Source organism: Leptonotus elevatus, chromosome 6, assembly GCF_054856555.1.
Source record: "Leptonotus elevatus isolate MCC_2025b chromosome 6, RoL_Lele_1.0, whole genome shotgun sequence".
In the NCBI taxonomy this organism is placed as follows: Eukaryota; Metazoa; Chordata; class Actinopteri; order Syngnathiformes; family Syngnathidae; genus Leptonotus; species Leptonotus elevatus.
In genome coordinates this window covers 4,951,310-4,967,785 of record NC_141244.1, presented here as the reverse complement: position 1 = coordinate 4,967,785, position 16,476 = coordinate 4,951,310, and the positions used below count along the sequence as shown (strand labels likewise).

General features: G+C 38.2%; 1 protein-coding gene across 2 annotated transcripts in view; it reads right to left on the bottom strand.

Annotated features, from left to right (window-relative positions):
- The window catches only part of znf407 (zinc finger protein 407), a 199,498-nt gene that overhangs the window by 54,306 nt on the left and 128,716 nt on the right, over window positions 1-16,476 (bottom strand). For both annotated transcript variants that reach the window (XM_086079561.1, XM_086079562.1), the window contains exons 7-9: window positions 11,857-11,940; window positions 11,217-11,337; window positions 3,873-4,051 (exon numbers count right to left, since the gene is read on the bottom strand). In XM_086079561.1, the coding sequence (XP_085935687.1) occupies window positions 3,873-4,051; window positions 11,217-11,337; window positions 11,857-11,940 (384 nt within the window). The remainder of the gene's footprint in view (window positions 1-3,872; window positions 4,052-11,216; window positions 11,338-11,856; window positions 11,941-16,476) is intronic.

Below are 16,476 nucleotides of genomic sequence, written 5' to 3'. Positions count from 1 at the left end.
AATTTGGGGGGAGGGCAGCAACCGCATATAAAAGCCATGTTTTAATTAACTCACCCCAAGCACATAGCAAAACCGAAAAACTGAGGTCCATCACAGCGTACTGTCCTGTGCAGTGTGTACCGGATCTGGCATATGTGACTGCAGATCGCAAAAGAAAGACAATTCCCATTACCATTTGATTACATCAAACTCTCCTTTTTCCTCATTTTCGTCTCAAATTCTAATCATCATTCCAAACCATTACTTGCAGAGTCTAATTCCATCTTTTCTTTCATTTGGAAAATATCTCTGCTTTCATCCCTGAGAAGGGCTTTAATTCATGTTGTGACAATGAATAAAGAAGGGAAGATGGAGAGAGACGTAGGTGAAGAGAGTTATATAGGAAGCAGCCAAGACACTCTGGTGTCAATCAATCCGATGCGATGGGGCTGCGAGGGCTTGTGAGTAGGGTGCGTTTGATCTGTGTCTTTCAAAGGGGAAAAAGCAGGAAGGGCCATCACAGATGATTTGCCTCTCGCTGCTGGCCCTCGTACCACACTGACAGAGAGCAATCACATGCAGGTTAATTCAACATCCACCTTCTTAATCTTTTTTTCTCCTGTCTGTTTCTTTTGCTCTTGTTCTGTCTAGTTAGATGAAGCATTGCTTTTTTTTGGTTACCACATCACTTTTTTTTAGAAAGATGGAAAGATCACAAGTGCAATTTCAAAGATTCCCCACCCCCCACAACCACCTACAGCTTCAATGCATTGATGTAGGAAATGAGTTGTTGTTTTACCACTTATTAAATAATGTATTTCCATGCAATTTGACAATGGCAAGATCATCACATCAACTAAGATGACAAACATAAATTATCGTTAACGCAAGTAATAGATTTTCATGCCATGTAAATGTTGAATAAAAGAGAAGAATGCAGGATGCAGGTTCCAAACAAGTCTTAACCATCCATCTGCGACTTTGACCATGATTATGATGAATTGTGCTCATATCATGACCCCTTAAACGTATTTACTCCCAAAAACATATACAAACGTTCTACATTAAATATTGGCAAGGTCCCAAAAACGTATTAATACATTTTTGTTTTTATGCTAGAGCATACAGAATTCTTTGATGCAGCTTCTGAACTGAAGAGAACGCTTACAGCAATGGTAGTTGTTACAAAAATTGCCAGCAGGTGGCAGCAGAGTATAAGAGATCAGCCAGGGCCATGTTGCAAAAGGGATCTTTTCCCCAGTGTTTTAAACAGATTTGTGAATAATGATGAAACTTAGCTATATTCTATTGCTAATTGCTGCAAAATGGAAACAGATACAAATATACTTTTTTCCTGATGAAAGAAGAGTCTCTAATCTTTCTTTAGGTAGGTTCCATGTTTTTATAGCAATAGAACACAATATTCTGTGGGCCTTGAAAAATCTGTCAAAATCCAGTAAAACAGAGCGAAGGGGGTTGCTTCAATGAAAATGGCTGAGAGTGAATGAGTTAAATGTAGCCTTGAAATTTGCTCAACAGGATTTTGGAATAACAATTGTGTTTTCCTATAGCTGACGATTAAAAATGGAAGGGAACAAAAATTTAATCAAAACCAAGAGTCTTTGCAGCAAAGTCATCCACGTACACAGTGAACTTGAGGTGAGGAAAATTATGGGGTGAAAGGTTTTCAGCAAGCACTGGGTTTGAGGTGAGAGGGTACAGTTAGGTTCAGCTGTAGTTTAAAAACAAATTATGGTATAACTTAATGTAGAGCACTCTGTTTTACAAAAACAAAGTTTTCAGAAACAACAAAAGGGCAAAATCAGACCTATTTGGTTTCAAGAAGAAATTAGTCACAATGCTGCAAAAATGGATGGTGTTTTATAGTTTTAAGAGGTCAGAAGGATAACAGGATAAAGGCTACCTCCTCTGTTCCTATGAAGGACAAGCACTCTGTCAATTGGATTTGGTGACTCTCCAAGGACAAATGAAGACCAATGGGATACAAATAAACAAACAGAGGAAGAACATGATTTCATCTGTCTCTAGTCTGTGGTCTCAGTGACTGACAGGGAGGACTAGACCAGCAATCTTTGTGAGCTATGTCTTTGTGGCTGAGAACAGCAAGACTTGATCTCCAGACAAAAAGAACATTCAAGCAAATGAGAAACTCTGACCTCTACGGGTATTATAGAGCTTGGGTTAGTTGACCTTAAAGCTGCTCAATGCAGGAAATTGACATTTGAATCGCTACTGCCACGTGTTGCCGAAAAATTAAACTGCACACTCCCTTTTTCATGTACACACTAAACAGAGGGCTGAAAATTCAAACCCGAATCCAGTCTGTGCCTTGTGAACATCTAAGGTGTTAATCTAATGAAAAGATGCTTGAGTGATAAATGGTCAAATAAAAAGGCTATTATAAAGATATTTTTGGGCAAACTCCTACATAGAGCAGCTTTAACTACCACTCACTTTAGTTCATGGGTTAAAGCAAAAAAAAATCATTTGACTGAAAACTTTTTTTATTCTTTAATTAAAATGACTGTGGTCAAATTTTGCAGTAAAGCGAGGCGAGGCGCACGCGGACGGATTCTATTTAAATAATATTGTACATAAATTCCCTTGGAACAAAATGTGCTAAATTTAATATTTAAATGCATCAATTTGATGCATTTTAATGAAACAAAGAAGTCAAACAAAATTAAAAGCCAGTATCAATGAATAATAATCTATCTATACATGGTTATATTATGGTATGAGTTGGCTTACTTTTAAAATGTATTCTGAGTTTCTAGTTACCTGTAAAAAAAAAAAAAAAATCCAACTACCATAAGAGAAAAGTTATATTTATGACTTTTGGATTAATCCAAGATAGATAGATAGATAGATTCATAAGAGCGATATAAACATATTACGTTTTTGTTGGTATAACTTGTGAAATGGGGGGACAAGTTAGCTCATGTATGCAATATTTGCAGCTTCACACACACAAATGCACGTGCACGCACGCACACTAGTTATGAAACAACGATGATAACGATGCGTGACGTCAAGCGCAAAACACACACCCACACAAACAAAACACACGTCTACCCATGTGGCAAGTTTAGCCGCTTTTATAATGTGGTCACATATTTTGGTTTCTAAATGGCGTATTTCACCAAAAGGTGTGATTTTGATGCCTGTTGATGTTTACTAACGCCGCAACGCGCCACCTTTCAAAAGAGTTTAACCCACGTTAGTTGAAAAGCAAACTGCACTCCCCCTTCCACGCATCATGAAGATTAACACTTCCCGCGGCACCTACAAAATAAAAGCGTCCCCATATTACAGCTCTCAAGACAGCATTATTGTAACGGCAACAACCAAGCAATGGCGTGCATGCCATGTAACTCTGCTAAAATGAAATTTTTGTCTGTCAAAGAGCGCAGTCAGCGCACGACTGTTTGTTTCTTCCTAATCACATTTTGAACATATTCAAAATTTCTCGGTGGCAAGGAAAACGGTGTGAGAGCATAAAGAGGGTTTGAGAGAGTGTGGCAAGTGGCTTTGCAACGTTGAGACACGCATGGGCTTAATTTTTCTGAATGATGGAAATCTGTCCCGACGACGGAGAACTTTAACACATACTTTAGTTGGATGCTATTCAAACCCCATCAGATTTTTTTTATTGAAAAATATACATAGTCCTTAAAAGTTCAATCAAAAATGATTATAGGGTGAAATTAAATATGAAATAAAGTCAATTTTAAAGTATTAAATCTGGTGCAGAACAGTGTGTAAGACATTGATAATGTTGTATGTAGCTGATATCAAATATGTAATCTGCATTAAATGTTTTGTGTTTGGCTAGGTAATAACATAAAATAATATATTTTTAAATTACATACCTGCATGTAAGTAAGCAAGGTCTGGATTCTCAATATCAGGGTGAATGTCCTTTAGGTGGTTGCGGAACTCCACGGGAGAGTTGGTGCCGTAGTCACATTTTGGACAGTTGTACATCTTCACCCCCTCATGTTTTCCTGTATGAAGGATGTGCTTTCGAATGTTCTCAGCACAGTTGGATCTAGGAGAGAGGGGGGAATACAATAAAAAAAAAAAACAGGCGTTATGAAGGAAACAAAACCTGTTCTCCCATAAAAAAGTTTGCAGATTACAAACATTGTGTTGCAATTGTTACTCATTGTTAAATAGTTGTCAGTGTATGTATACACATGTTTGAGCTGGACTTAAGCCATATTTGGATGGAATATCAGTGCATTATTTTGCTTGGATATAGCAGTGTTCTGAAGCCAATAAAACATATTTCTAATTAAAGTAAGATATGACTGTTGTCCATTATCAGTGACCTGTGACCTCAAATGCCCTCGGATTAAAAGGACAAATATATCCAGGCACATTTATAAATATTTAAAAAAGTGTGGCAAAAAAAGTAAGAACTATAAATGTTACATTCACATCATGTAGGTACTGCCAGAACACTTTCCAAAATGTGCATATTTTGCAAGTATTTGCAATCTGTAGTAATTAAAGCTACGACATGTATAATTATGTCAATGAGTATTCTAGTGCACTAAAACGTGTGAATGAATCTGCTAAGGGTGGTCGATGTGCTACTGTATGGTACAGGATGTAGCAATGTCAGTGCAGCCACACTGATTAACGATGCTGCCTAACCTGCTTGCAAGGCTCAATCTAAACCTGTCCAAGACAACGCACGCACGCATCCCCCCCCCCCCCCCACACACATTTATAGGAATGGAATGTCTTATTGGACCAAATGTATCTGTAATGGCACTATATAAAATGGATATAAAATGTAAATTAAATGTCCAAAAGGTGAGTGAGTGTAGATATAGCAAAAGTTGCAGCCATCAGTAGGCCCGCACGCACGCACGCACGCACACCCACACACACACACTGTGTGGCAGTTCAGTTATGCAGCCACATGGGTGATTCTCTGAAAACATGGTCCAGGAACGTGACATGTGAGCCCAAAAATGAAATTGTGCGAAACATCAAACGCTGAGCCTCAAAATAATTTTCAAATTAGTTAATACTTGAACGGCTTCACTTCGTTCATACAAAGATACTGAGTTGAAAAACTGGTACAAATGACCAATTATACATATAAAATTACCTCTGAATGGTGAACAATGGCTGTCTGCGTGGCTGGTACATTTGCAGCTCACGTGAACACCACAATTTATTAGCTGTTCGCTTAGCAAAATGTGAAATGTCTGCAGCGGAACTGTACGCTATTCAAATCATGCTGATGTGCAAGAATACTCACAAAACAATTAAAACGTGAACATTTTTTGCCACTGAAGACAGCTGGGATAGGCTCCAGCACCCTGCGACCCTTATGAGGAATAAACGGTTCAGACAATAAATGGATGGATGATTTTATAGCACGGTGAGTACTAATTAAACTGGACCCTACCTTCGATGTGTAAAATACTCGGTCGTCGCTGAATAAACAAAATTGCTTTCTAAAACATGTTAACACCGTTGAGGTCAAGCAATCAGAGCATGCAGGGGCGATACTAGTATGTTTCGGATTATTTAAAAATATATATATATTTGTTGCTCTTCAGTGGAGGGATTAGCAAAGAACTTCAAAAAACAGGAAGCTGAAAAAATTGCCAACGCGTATCAGTCTTTGCAGGCATTACGTGTTGGCATTTAAATTTTTTTATCAACTGGCCATGTTAAAATAAAGGCTTTTTATTCACCATTACTTTGAGTGCCTCAGCTTCCTGTTTATTTATGTTAACACCGCAATTTAAAGTGAACCCATTGGACGACCGCTAGGGGTGCAGCAAACTGGTTTTACGATTAACCGTGGTTTTTAAATGTCAGAATTAAATAACCGCAGCCGTTCAACTACACAGGTTATTTCCGTTCACTTTTGAAGCCGCGGCGCTGTCATCTTGGGACTCCCGAGAAACGTATCTTCGGCATACGCATTATGGTTGCAAAATGCCTACATGTGGAGGGGTAAACTACACAAATCGCCAGTTTTAAGGTTGTGGACAAACATTTCACCTGTAAGGTTGAAATGGAAAGAAATTGAAAGATGAAAGAAAAAGGATTAGGGTTATATGTAGTGCCTAGGCCCTATTTTAAGAGTCTGTCTAATCTGCTGTATTTGTTTTAAAAGGTAGCAACTCCCCCAAAAAATATTTTCAGTTATTTATTGTTGTTAAAAATACACATTTTCAAAGAATGCTCATATAATTTTTTTATGTCTATAATAATACCCATAAAAAATGTAAAACCACGTTTTTTTTTCTCAGACAATAATCATACACCAAAATCTGAAACCGTTGCACGCCTAACTCCCGGTTCCATTTTCTTCAGTAGTTCCAGTTGAAGCAAAAGGTTAAAGGGATACTTGACTGATCATTTTGAGCAGTAAAAAGTTAATATTTTGGCCAGAACAAATTTGATAACCATTATTTTTCAGGAACAATGAATACCTTTAAAAACTAATTTTGGCACTTGCTGAGGAAACAGATAACAACCAATCATGGCTCAGTTTGCTGACCAAACCCAGAAAACAGGTGATTGTTAACTCTGACCGCCAAAAACGTTTAATAACGTTTAGTAAAATCCAAATGAGTACCGCCAAATACGTTAAAAGACGTTCACTATGTTTTTTTGTTTGTTTTTTGGAAACGGGTGGAGGAAAGCCTTGGCAAGCTGTGCTGAAAGTATCAAGCAGGTCGAGTTAGTATAATGACTATTTTTGGGCACTAGATGGCAGCGATGACTCTCTTTGGACAAGATCGGTTAGGAGTCAGTAGAAGACGTGAGGCGGAGCTAGAGTGTTGAGGGGAGAATGGCTGAGGAAGCGAAAATGGCGACCGGTTGCAAGCAGCTCACGCTTGAGCATTTTTTTCAAAGACGAAAAGCATCGACCAATGCTAAAGAGCACATTGAGGATGATGATGGTGACTCCGAGGTTGACGCCGAAGTTGGAAGCGTTGACGCGGCGGCTTCGATCGCGTCGTAAAGCCTCACCGGCTAGCGATGCTAACGGCGGAAAACAAGCACTTCTGCACAGGCGGACGTTCAATCGGACGATGAAGAGTACCCCGAGTCCAATGCATATTCATCGGAGGAGTGGGTACAGTCTGATCATGGAGAAGACACTGGTTCTGGACTACGATGCCACCATGAATGGAGTGGATAAGATGGATCAGAACATCTCTTACCACCCGGTATAGGAACTGAAGGACATGAGGAAGCCAGACGTATCACCAGGTCACCGTATCATGATCCTGAGAGTAGACTTGATGACAACATGGCCAAACACACACTGCAGTATACACCTGCTACTCCCCGGAAAAAAAGGCCGGCAAGAAAGTGCACGTGAAGGGGCAATCGCAGTGAAACTAATCTGTGATGCAAATCCTGCTGCGTCCCCTTGCGCAAAGGGGAGTTTTACACAATATACCTCAAAAAAAGAAAAACTGTGTAGTTGAAACATCCACACAATTGTAAATAGTACCACAGTTGCACACATTTGTAAATTGTTTGGCAAATTGTTTTGTAAAATTGTTACACTGTTGAATGTAAATAAACGTATTTTGCTGTCAAAAAAAACTTTTTCATTGTTGGTGGTAGTGTTTTACAGAAGTAAAGCACTGTTTAGGTGTTTGTGGCATCATTCATGGAAAAAAAGGTGTCTAATTCACTAGAGTGCATGAAATAATATCGTTTCACAAAAAGCTTGATTTCTCCGTATTTTGGTCCAAAACAGAGCATTTGGGTGAAACTAACCTATTTTCTATTGTTGATTACTGAAAAACGGAATAAGGTAGAAACAAACTGTTTTTCTGATGAAAGATGAGAGTTCAATCTTTCATTTGGTAGTATCTGTGTTTCCATAGTCCAAACACAAAATTTTCTGTGGACCTTGAAAGATCAGTCAAAATGCTTAAATCAGCTGGCACCCACATATCCTCTTTTCTGAAAATGCTTGGCAGTCAAAGAGTTAATGGTGAATTTTTTTTTTAATGACAAATGATTACATTTTGGTCTCACTTTTTATACATGTTTTTTTTAAAAGGCATTTGAACAGACCCTTTTATCATCCACTGTAGGTTCAATCCAGATGCAATTTTACATACTGTATATTGTACATATGAAGAGTGTAGAAACCTTTTTTCCACAGACACAAACATACACCATCATGTGTTGATGGATGGGCTAGTCCTGCTCAGTTTGAACCTGACATTCTGGACAGTATAATACACAATTACTCTCCCTTATCACCTTGGCTGGGACAATAAAGGCTTACTGTGCCATAGCTCACACAAGCCAAGGAGAAAATTTGTTTCCACTTTTGCAGAGACACCAATCTCCATCACGGGCAATAGTCCAGCGGAGCTCCAAAAAATAACCTATGTTCTGCTCATGCTATATAAAATCCATGAACACTAGTCATTGATCAACCTTGAGAGCAGGTCACAAAGATGAATGCCAGTGTATAAAGCTATGTTCTCCAAATATAAACTGTTCATAAAAGTAGTCATCAGATGTATTCTATTTGGTGAGTGCAATGAATATGTACAGTGAAACGCCACTGTTAATGTACCGGCTTTTCAGATATAAAAGACACATTTCGAGAAGAGCACCATGGGAAGAGTTGAGGATATTGCGACTTGTTTTGGGGTTGCTTTTCTTCAACTGCACTGGGGATTTTGTCAAGGTGGACCATACACTATGGGTCCCACAAATAAATGAATAAATAAATAAATATCAGCACAACTTGGCGTTTTAAGAGGAGTTTGTTCAGTTTCTATGCCCTCATAGGTCTTGTATGTCTTGTTATGTACATAGAGGGTCAGATAACTTTTCAGTAGTGGTAATGAAATGGTCCAAAGACTAATGGAGTGAAGAAAGCTAAGGTCAACTCCTAACCAGTTCCCTTTGACGTCGACAAGTAATAATTTATTATAAACCAACTAATCAGTACAAATTCACCTTATAGTCTTCACAATGAATCCAAGCAAACAGGAATTGAATTCTAAACGTAAGAATACAAACAATCTAAACATAAGACTCCTCATGCATCCATGGTCAATTATATTAAACTATTTGTTCACATCATGGAACTAACACATTTATGAATACCCTAACGATCGTTGATGAACACCGACATTGTACTGAAATATGCATATATTACAAAAAGTGACTCATTTTGCAAAAGTGGAAGTAAAATATGTATTTAAGGCAACACTTAAAAACTTCTGAAGCGAGTGTAGGTGGATTCCTAGGGGGTATACTATCTCTCAGATATGGTAATGGTGTAATTGTCATATTAAAACAACATAGTGAGCATTTAGAAGTCAGCAGGTGCCACAGTTAGTGAAAGCGCACACCAGCCCTCCTACTATACACTGTATTAATTAGCCCAACACCGTTTCAACTTCCTCCCCCATCAATGCACTCACCATGGGAATCAGCCACACTGATGCTGAATGCGTACATCACCCCTTCTGTCTAATTCGGTCTCTCCCACTCTCCTGCCCTCCTTTATTTTAATAATGTTCATATTTCTCCTTGCAGTAAGCATATGGTAATTGGAATAGTGTAATTGAGAGGCACTTGTGTAGAGGACAGTCAAATGTGTTTGAGTTTGTTAAGAGGTGCATGAAGGGCTTATTTAGATCAGTGTTGTTTTTTTTGGTGACCTTTTACTGCCAAGAAAAGCCACTAATAATCATTACCAGCCTCCACATACCTCCCTTCACTTTACAAGGTTGCAAACCATTCCGCCACTGTCAAGAAGCATGTCATCCTCAAAGCCACCAGAATTCAAACTGTGGCAGTACTTTCAAGCAAAGTACAATATGTAGCACAGTTCCATAAACAGTCCTTAGCTGGTGGCAGGAGTCAGGGGCTTTGTATCAATTAGACAATTCCATTTGCCACTTTGACTTTAAGAATATATATATATATATATATATATATATATATATATATATATATATATATATATATATATATATATATATATATAAGATAAATGCATAAACTTCAAATAGCATAACTTTAGACATTTGCATGAAAAAAATGGTAAATAGTGCCATAGACAATTAATCGGCAGCAAGTTTTTTTAACCACTGCAGAGAACTTAAAAATAATTACTGCTGCTAGCATCTATCTCCATCTGAATAGAAGCAGTTAAGTGACATATGAGACATTATTTTCCAACTTATCATTTGTAAGTAAATTATAATCAAGCCTCGGTGGATATGGTCTTCCCAAAAAGACAATTCATTAGCCACAGACAATTTCAGAACAACAATAATTGATGTACAATGGACCTCTATATAATCGTGGTTCGACACCCACGTACACGTATTTTTACGTAATCAAATGTATTTTTCTTTTTAAATAATTTTTAATTATTTTAATATTAGTATTATTATTTTGGGGAGTCAACCCCGATTCCCCGATTTTTCAAGGTAAACTTATTTGTAGTTTATAAACGTTTTGTTATAAAAAACCATTACTTTGATGCATTTATAATGGGAATCAAAATTACAAATGGATTACAGCTAATCGCGGGCCGGCCCGGTCCCGATCCCCCGCGAATGGTAGAGGTTCACAGTAGAGTAATTTTGATCCTCTCAACTATGAAAACCACTTACATAATTTATATGACCTGAAACATAGTGCTTGATAAAAAAAAATTGTCTTGTTTAAAATGTAGTCTTCGGTTTAAACATTTAAATGTTTGAGCTTTGATAACATAGCATTCACGTAACGTAATAACACCGAGAGCACTGAGAATGAATCTGTTTCCACATACGTAGCAAGGTAAAACCATTTACATTTCTTCAGAACCACACACAAAAAAAAAATCACTGACATTTTCCTGTTTAATTAACGATGTGGTATGATGGTATTATAATGACATGGACCTGCCAGTGTCTGTGACATTGTGTCTGAGTGCATGTTAGGGAGATGTGACTAGGACTCTACATAATGAGATGGAGCAGTGTTGGAGATTAGAGCAGCCCCTATTTCACCTCCTCCATCCAGCTTTTATACAAACACACACTCACACATCATGCACACACACGCACACACACATGCACATACACATTCAGAAACTGTGCCACCTGTATTCCCCAAAGCACCATCCACCCCCTCTGATCATCATTGGCCATCAGCACCACCAAGCATGGGCAGTTCAATGAGCTGGTACCAACCTGTACTCACACCAGGGGCAACGGTATGGTTTCTCCCCAGTGTGAACACGATTGTGTCTTGACAGGTGGGACTGTGTGGTAGAAGCGAAGTTGCAAAGTTTACATTTGAAGGGTCTCTCTCCTGAAATAAAGAGAGTTGATACAAAACGGACAGAAAAAATAAATACATTGGTAAATCCAGAATGTACATGTCAACATGCACACCAAAAATATGGTATTAAAGTTTGCAAGGGGAAGACAAACTAAAGGGCAAACAAACTGAACTAAAAAAAAACAACTTTAATTTACACGCACAACATTATATTGATCCTTGGGTACATGTCCGACAACATTTAAGAGCAGTAAGTTGTTTCACTTTCTCCTTTCCGTGCCCAAAACATTATTGACAGCCCATCTAAAAATATGCAATTTCCCTAAGCGACAGACTGACATTGTGGAATGATAACTAAAATTATAAGTCTCAGCCGTGCCGGTACACATGCCTATCACTGACAGCAGCATGTCACACTGATGGAGCCTTGTTTGTATCATAGTTGCTAAAATTATATACAGTGGAAAAATACTCCTTTTTTATCTTGAAGTGTCACTCTCAGTCCAAGGTTATTGAGTTCACACATTGCTGTCTGTGTGGATTTCTTACCTGTGTGCTGGCGTCTGTGCTTGGTGAGAGCGTGTCGTGTGCCTCCAGCAAAACCACACAGGTCACATAGGAAAGTCTTTTCACCTGGAACAAGTAGAATAAACAGCTATTTACACAGTTTAATATCTACTTACACAGCAAACAACGTTACGTGTAAATTTCACCAGCTTGTGTTGCAGTGCATTTGGACTATGATTATTTTTGACACTGAAAATAAAGTCTTTCTACAATGACAAACACTTATTTGACATAAAAACTAAGAGAAAAAAGTTACTGCTAAAGTACCACAGAGAAATATATATATATATGACCAAAAGAAAAATGTGTTAAAAGAGTGATTTAAAGTAGTAGAAAAAGAAAATAGAACAATTATAGTAAATATATGAGAAGCAGTTGAGTTGGCTCACAGATGAGCCATGCAAAAGTCACAGATCAGTAGTGTATATCCATCAGAGCTCTCACAGCTAACTAATTCCTCCAATCAGATGGATCCATGTAAATATGTCATATGGGGGACGGGAAATTGCCAGTGTGGTTTATTGACTGTGATAAAATCTGAAAAGCACCGCTGAACATAATTACATACTTGTCAGAGCCATAAAAATTAGCTTTATTATCAATGGGATGGTTTTCTACAACTTCATTTGGGGGCGATGCCTTCCAGATGGGGAGCGTGGAAAGCTTTTTCACACTCCTCCTTTCTCTGCATCTGGCCTTGTTATTAGCAGCATGAGCTCTCTCTCTCTTTCTCACTGTCATTTGTGTAGAACTTCACACACAGACAAACACGCCTACACAGGCACACACATTGCCACATTTTTTTAGACAATAATGAATAAAGGCCTTTAACGCGTTAACACAGATCTGGTACATGCTAAATAATACTGGTATGTACAATGTCCAACATACATCAGAATTTATGTAGTGTGGTACAAGTAGAAGTAAAAACAGAAACCACACACCCTTGCACAAAATATTGTATCTTAGCAAGTCACTAAATATTCACGTAAACTCAAATATTGAACTCCATTTTCTGATCATGCATGTGGGTTACTCTTGCAGGTGGGATTTAGTGGTACTCCACATGTTTTTCTGTTACACAGATAGCAGCTTTCACTGAGAGTCCAGAGAGGCAAACTTGCATCACGCTTCCTCTAACACAACGTGCGTTTCCACTACCCTTAGTTTTGCGCAAAAGGCAAGTAATGGAAACACATGATTTTAGAAAAAATTGTCAAATATCGCAAAAAAGTTTTTACGCTCTCATGAGGTGTTTTTTGAGACGTGTCGAAATAGAAGTATTTCGCAAAAGTGTAATGGAAACACTTTTTGCGCATTCCCTGTAGTCATGTGACCCCCGCCCGGTCACGGAAGAAAGGAAGTAGGAAGTACGGGGCCACTCGCTTTCGTGTCGGAGCTGCCTCCGGAGGGGATAATAAGTCTTTTTAAGCACGAAGTGATTCAGCTATGGAGCCAATATGCCGCCGTTCAATGCACGTCCCATATCGCTGCATGAGAAATGGCCGTTACCCCGGGCAACAAGCAAACGAGCGACATACAGCGCACATTGTCGTTGAAATCCATCGGTCCGCACCATAACACGAGTTATAAGCGCGCGCGCACACCAACACCAAATGGCCGAACCCGTCCGATGAGGGAAGGGAGATGTTTTTAAAGTAACATTAACAACTCTGGGCGTCTGTCTTCCGTAAACATCAAGAGCACCTCCTACAGCGATCCCGTGAGACGGGACATTACGAGAATTGCGCCTCAGAAGCGAAACACTCTTCAATGGAAAACCCGGCAAGTCGAAATTGTACTTTATCGAAATACAATATCGCTTTTATTTTTGCGAAAAACTGTAATGGAAACGCAGCTACAGTGGTGCCCAAGTTCGGTCCTTGAGAACCCCTATCCAGCCTGTTTTCAATGTTTGTCTCAACTAACGCACTTGAGTCATGATGACGATCGTTATCAGGCTTCTGCAAAGCTTGCTGATGAGCTGATCATTAGATTCAGCTGCGCTGAAGGAGGGAGACATGGAAACAGGCTCTCAAGGACTGAACTTGGGCATCTCTGCTCTAACCTATTCATTTAAAACCCCTCAACTCTGAAAAGAGCTTTAATGCACCATTTAAAGGGAAGAACAAACAGCATTACAAAGCAATGTACATGTACAGATTCACTTTTTAAATAAAAGCTCATTAGATGTTTACCCCAAAAAAAAACATTTTCAAACATGTCAAAAGTCTAATAATTGCTGTTACACAGGGTTCGATTTATTATACACTAAAATAAGAGTACTATGTTTAATATAGTGATTCTCAAACTTTATTGAGCCAAAGCACATATTTTAAATCCCCAAAATGTCACTGCACATCACCAAACAAAAGTGCCACAAAATGTAGATGTCAATTATATACTTTATTTTCTGCCATCTAAGATGATTTATTGCGTCTGTCAATCGGTATTGGTATAGATACATGAACAAACATACATCATTTGTTATAAATAAATAATTGTTTGGCTAATTAAGTGAAATATATATATATATATATATATATATATATATATATATATATATATATATATATATATATATATATATATATATATATATATATATATATATTTATATTATTTACCCAAAGCACAAACGAGGCCTTACCTGCCTGTAAAGCCTACCTGCTTAGACCTTGACTTTATATGAGAATATACGGACGGACGGTGCTGGTCACTCCTAGCCCTTTCCTTCTCTCCATCTCTCATTACACCCAGCACTACAAGACCTCACCACAGAAAAATCCATAACCATCGATCCTTATGCCTAGCTGCGGTCGCCACAATTATTCTTGAGCATTCTTGAGGAGAAAACATTGGCAATAAATTACTTGTGTGCTTTTCATCTGCTGATCTGTGGTGGAACACTCTGGTAGCCAAAAAAGCAAGGTGGTTCAGCAGAAGAGTGATACATTGTTGTCAGAACTTAGGGTTGTAGAAACCAGCTTTACTATACTGCACAATGACATTTAGAGAGTGACATCGACCAGCCACTAGTCACACATTTTTTACTTGAGAGGGTAGAGCCGCTTGCAGCAACAGATGCGTGTCCACTGAATAAAACAAGTAATAAAGGGGAGAACCAGTAAAGGTGTACATAACTATCAAAGTGAAAGGACAGTGGGGAAACTCTTTCACCACACACAAAAGATGTCAACCAATATTTTCACCACAACTGTTCACCATGCAGAAGATGCTGCTGTGGTGGCGCCAAAAGAAGAAAAAGTTTTGCCTAAATTATGCAACTGTTACTTGTCTGTCAAAATAAACCAAGCAAGATGATTTTTTTTCTCTCTCTGTCTGGAAATAACATCACACAGGAGCAGACCAGTGTGGCTGTACCCAGGCCACGTTCATGTGCTTGTGTTCGAAAACGTGTTGTACATAAATTCCGTGAACTTGCTGGCTATTGTCAGTGAATAGATTATAACAAAGCATGACCTTCTCCCATGATTACTTTACTGCATTCACTTCTAGCCATTTTCACTGAAGCAACCCCGTTCGCTCCTGGCTGTTTTACTAGATTTTGACTGATTTTGCAAGGCCCACAGAATATTGTGTTCTATTGCTATAAAACATGGAACCTACCCCCCCCCCCCAAAAAAAAGATCAAACTCTCTTCTTTCATCAGGAAAAACATATATATTTCTATCTGTATTTTGCAGCAATTAGCATTAGAATATAGCTAAGTTTCATCATTATTCACAAATCTATTAAAAACAGTGGTGAAAAGAGCATTTTGCAACATAGCCCTGGTTTATCTCTTACTCTGCTACCATCTGCTGGCCGTTTTTTGTATCAACTACCATTGCTTCAAGCATTCTCTTCAGTTCAGAGGTTGCATCAAAGCATTCTCTGTATGCTCTAGCATAAAAAACAAAACAAAACAAAACCGTATAAATACGTCTTTGGGACCATTGGAATATTTAAAATAGAACATATTTCCACATTTTTGGGAGCAAATGAGTTAATTACATTACTGAAAAAATATCCACATCATCATCAGCAAGTAGTGGATGTCAATCAAAATTCTTCATATTAGTGAAACAAAAATTGAAATAATGGAATACTGGCAAGCTCTTACAACTAAACACACTATCTTCCCTTCACAACATGATTCACTTCAGCATTTTTAGACGTAACATTTACCTCTTAAAGCAGAAGAATATTTCTATTTGCTAGCATGATTCAGCATATTCTTAAATGACTTTTAAAAGTACAAAACAATAAAATATCTTTGAATCCAAACAGTACTACCTTTCCTAGTGTGTGTGTGTTTATAAGCATATATATTCCATTATGTGTATACATTTCAACCCTGGAGGAGTCTGCATGCTATAATTGCCTCCCTCATTAGTTATGTTTTAACAGGAGAGGACGGGAGGGCAATTAATTTTACCGCTTAATTTTTGACACAGAATCCGCTGCTGTATTGATGTGCTCGCCATTTTGGCTCTCATTTTTCAGAGAAATTAATTGACAAAGTACGAAGATTTATCAGCATATCGCCAGATTAAGCGACAAACTGAGGCAATGAGGAAATCAATTGTAGCCCTGTCG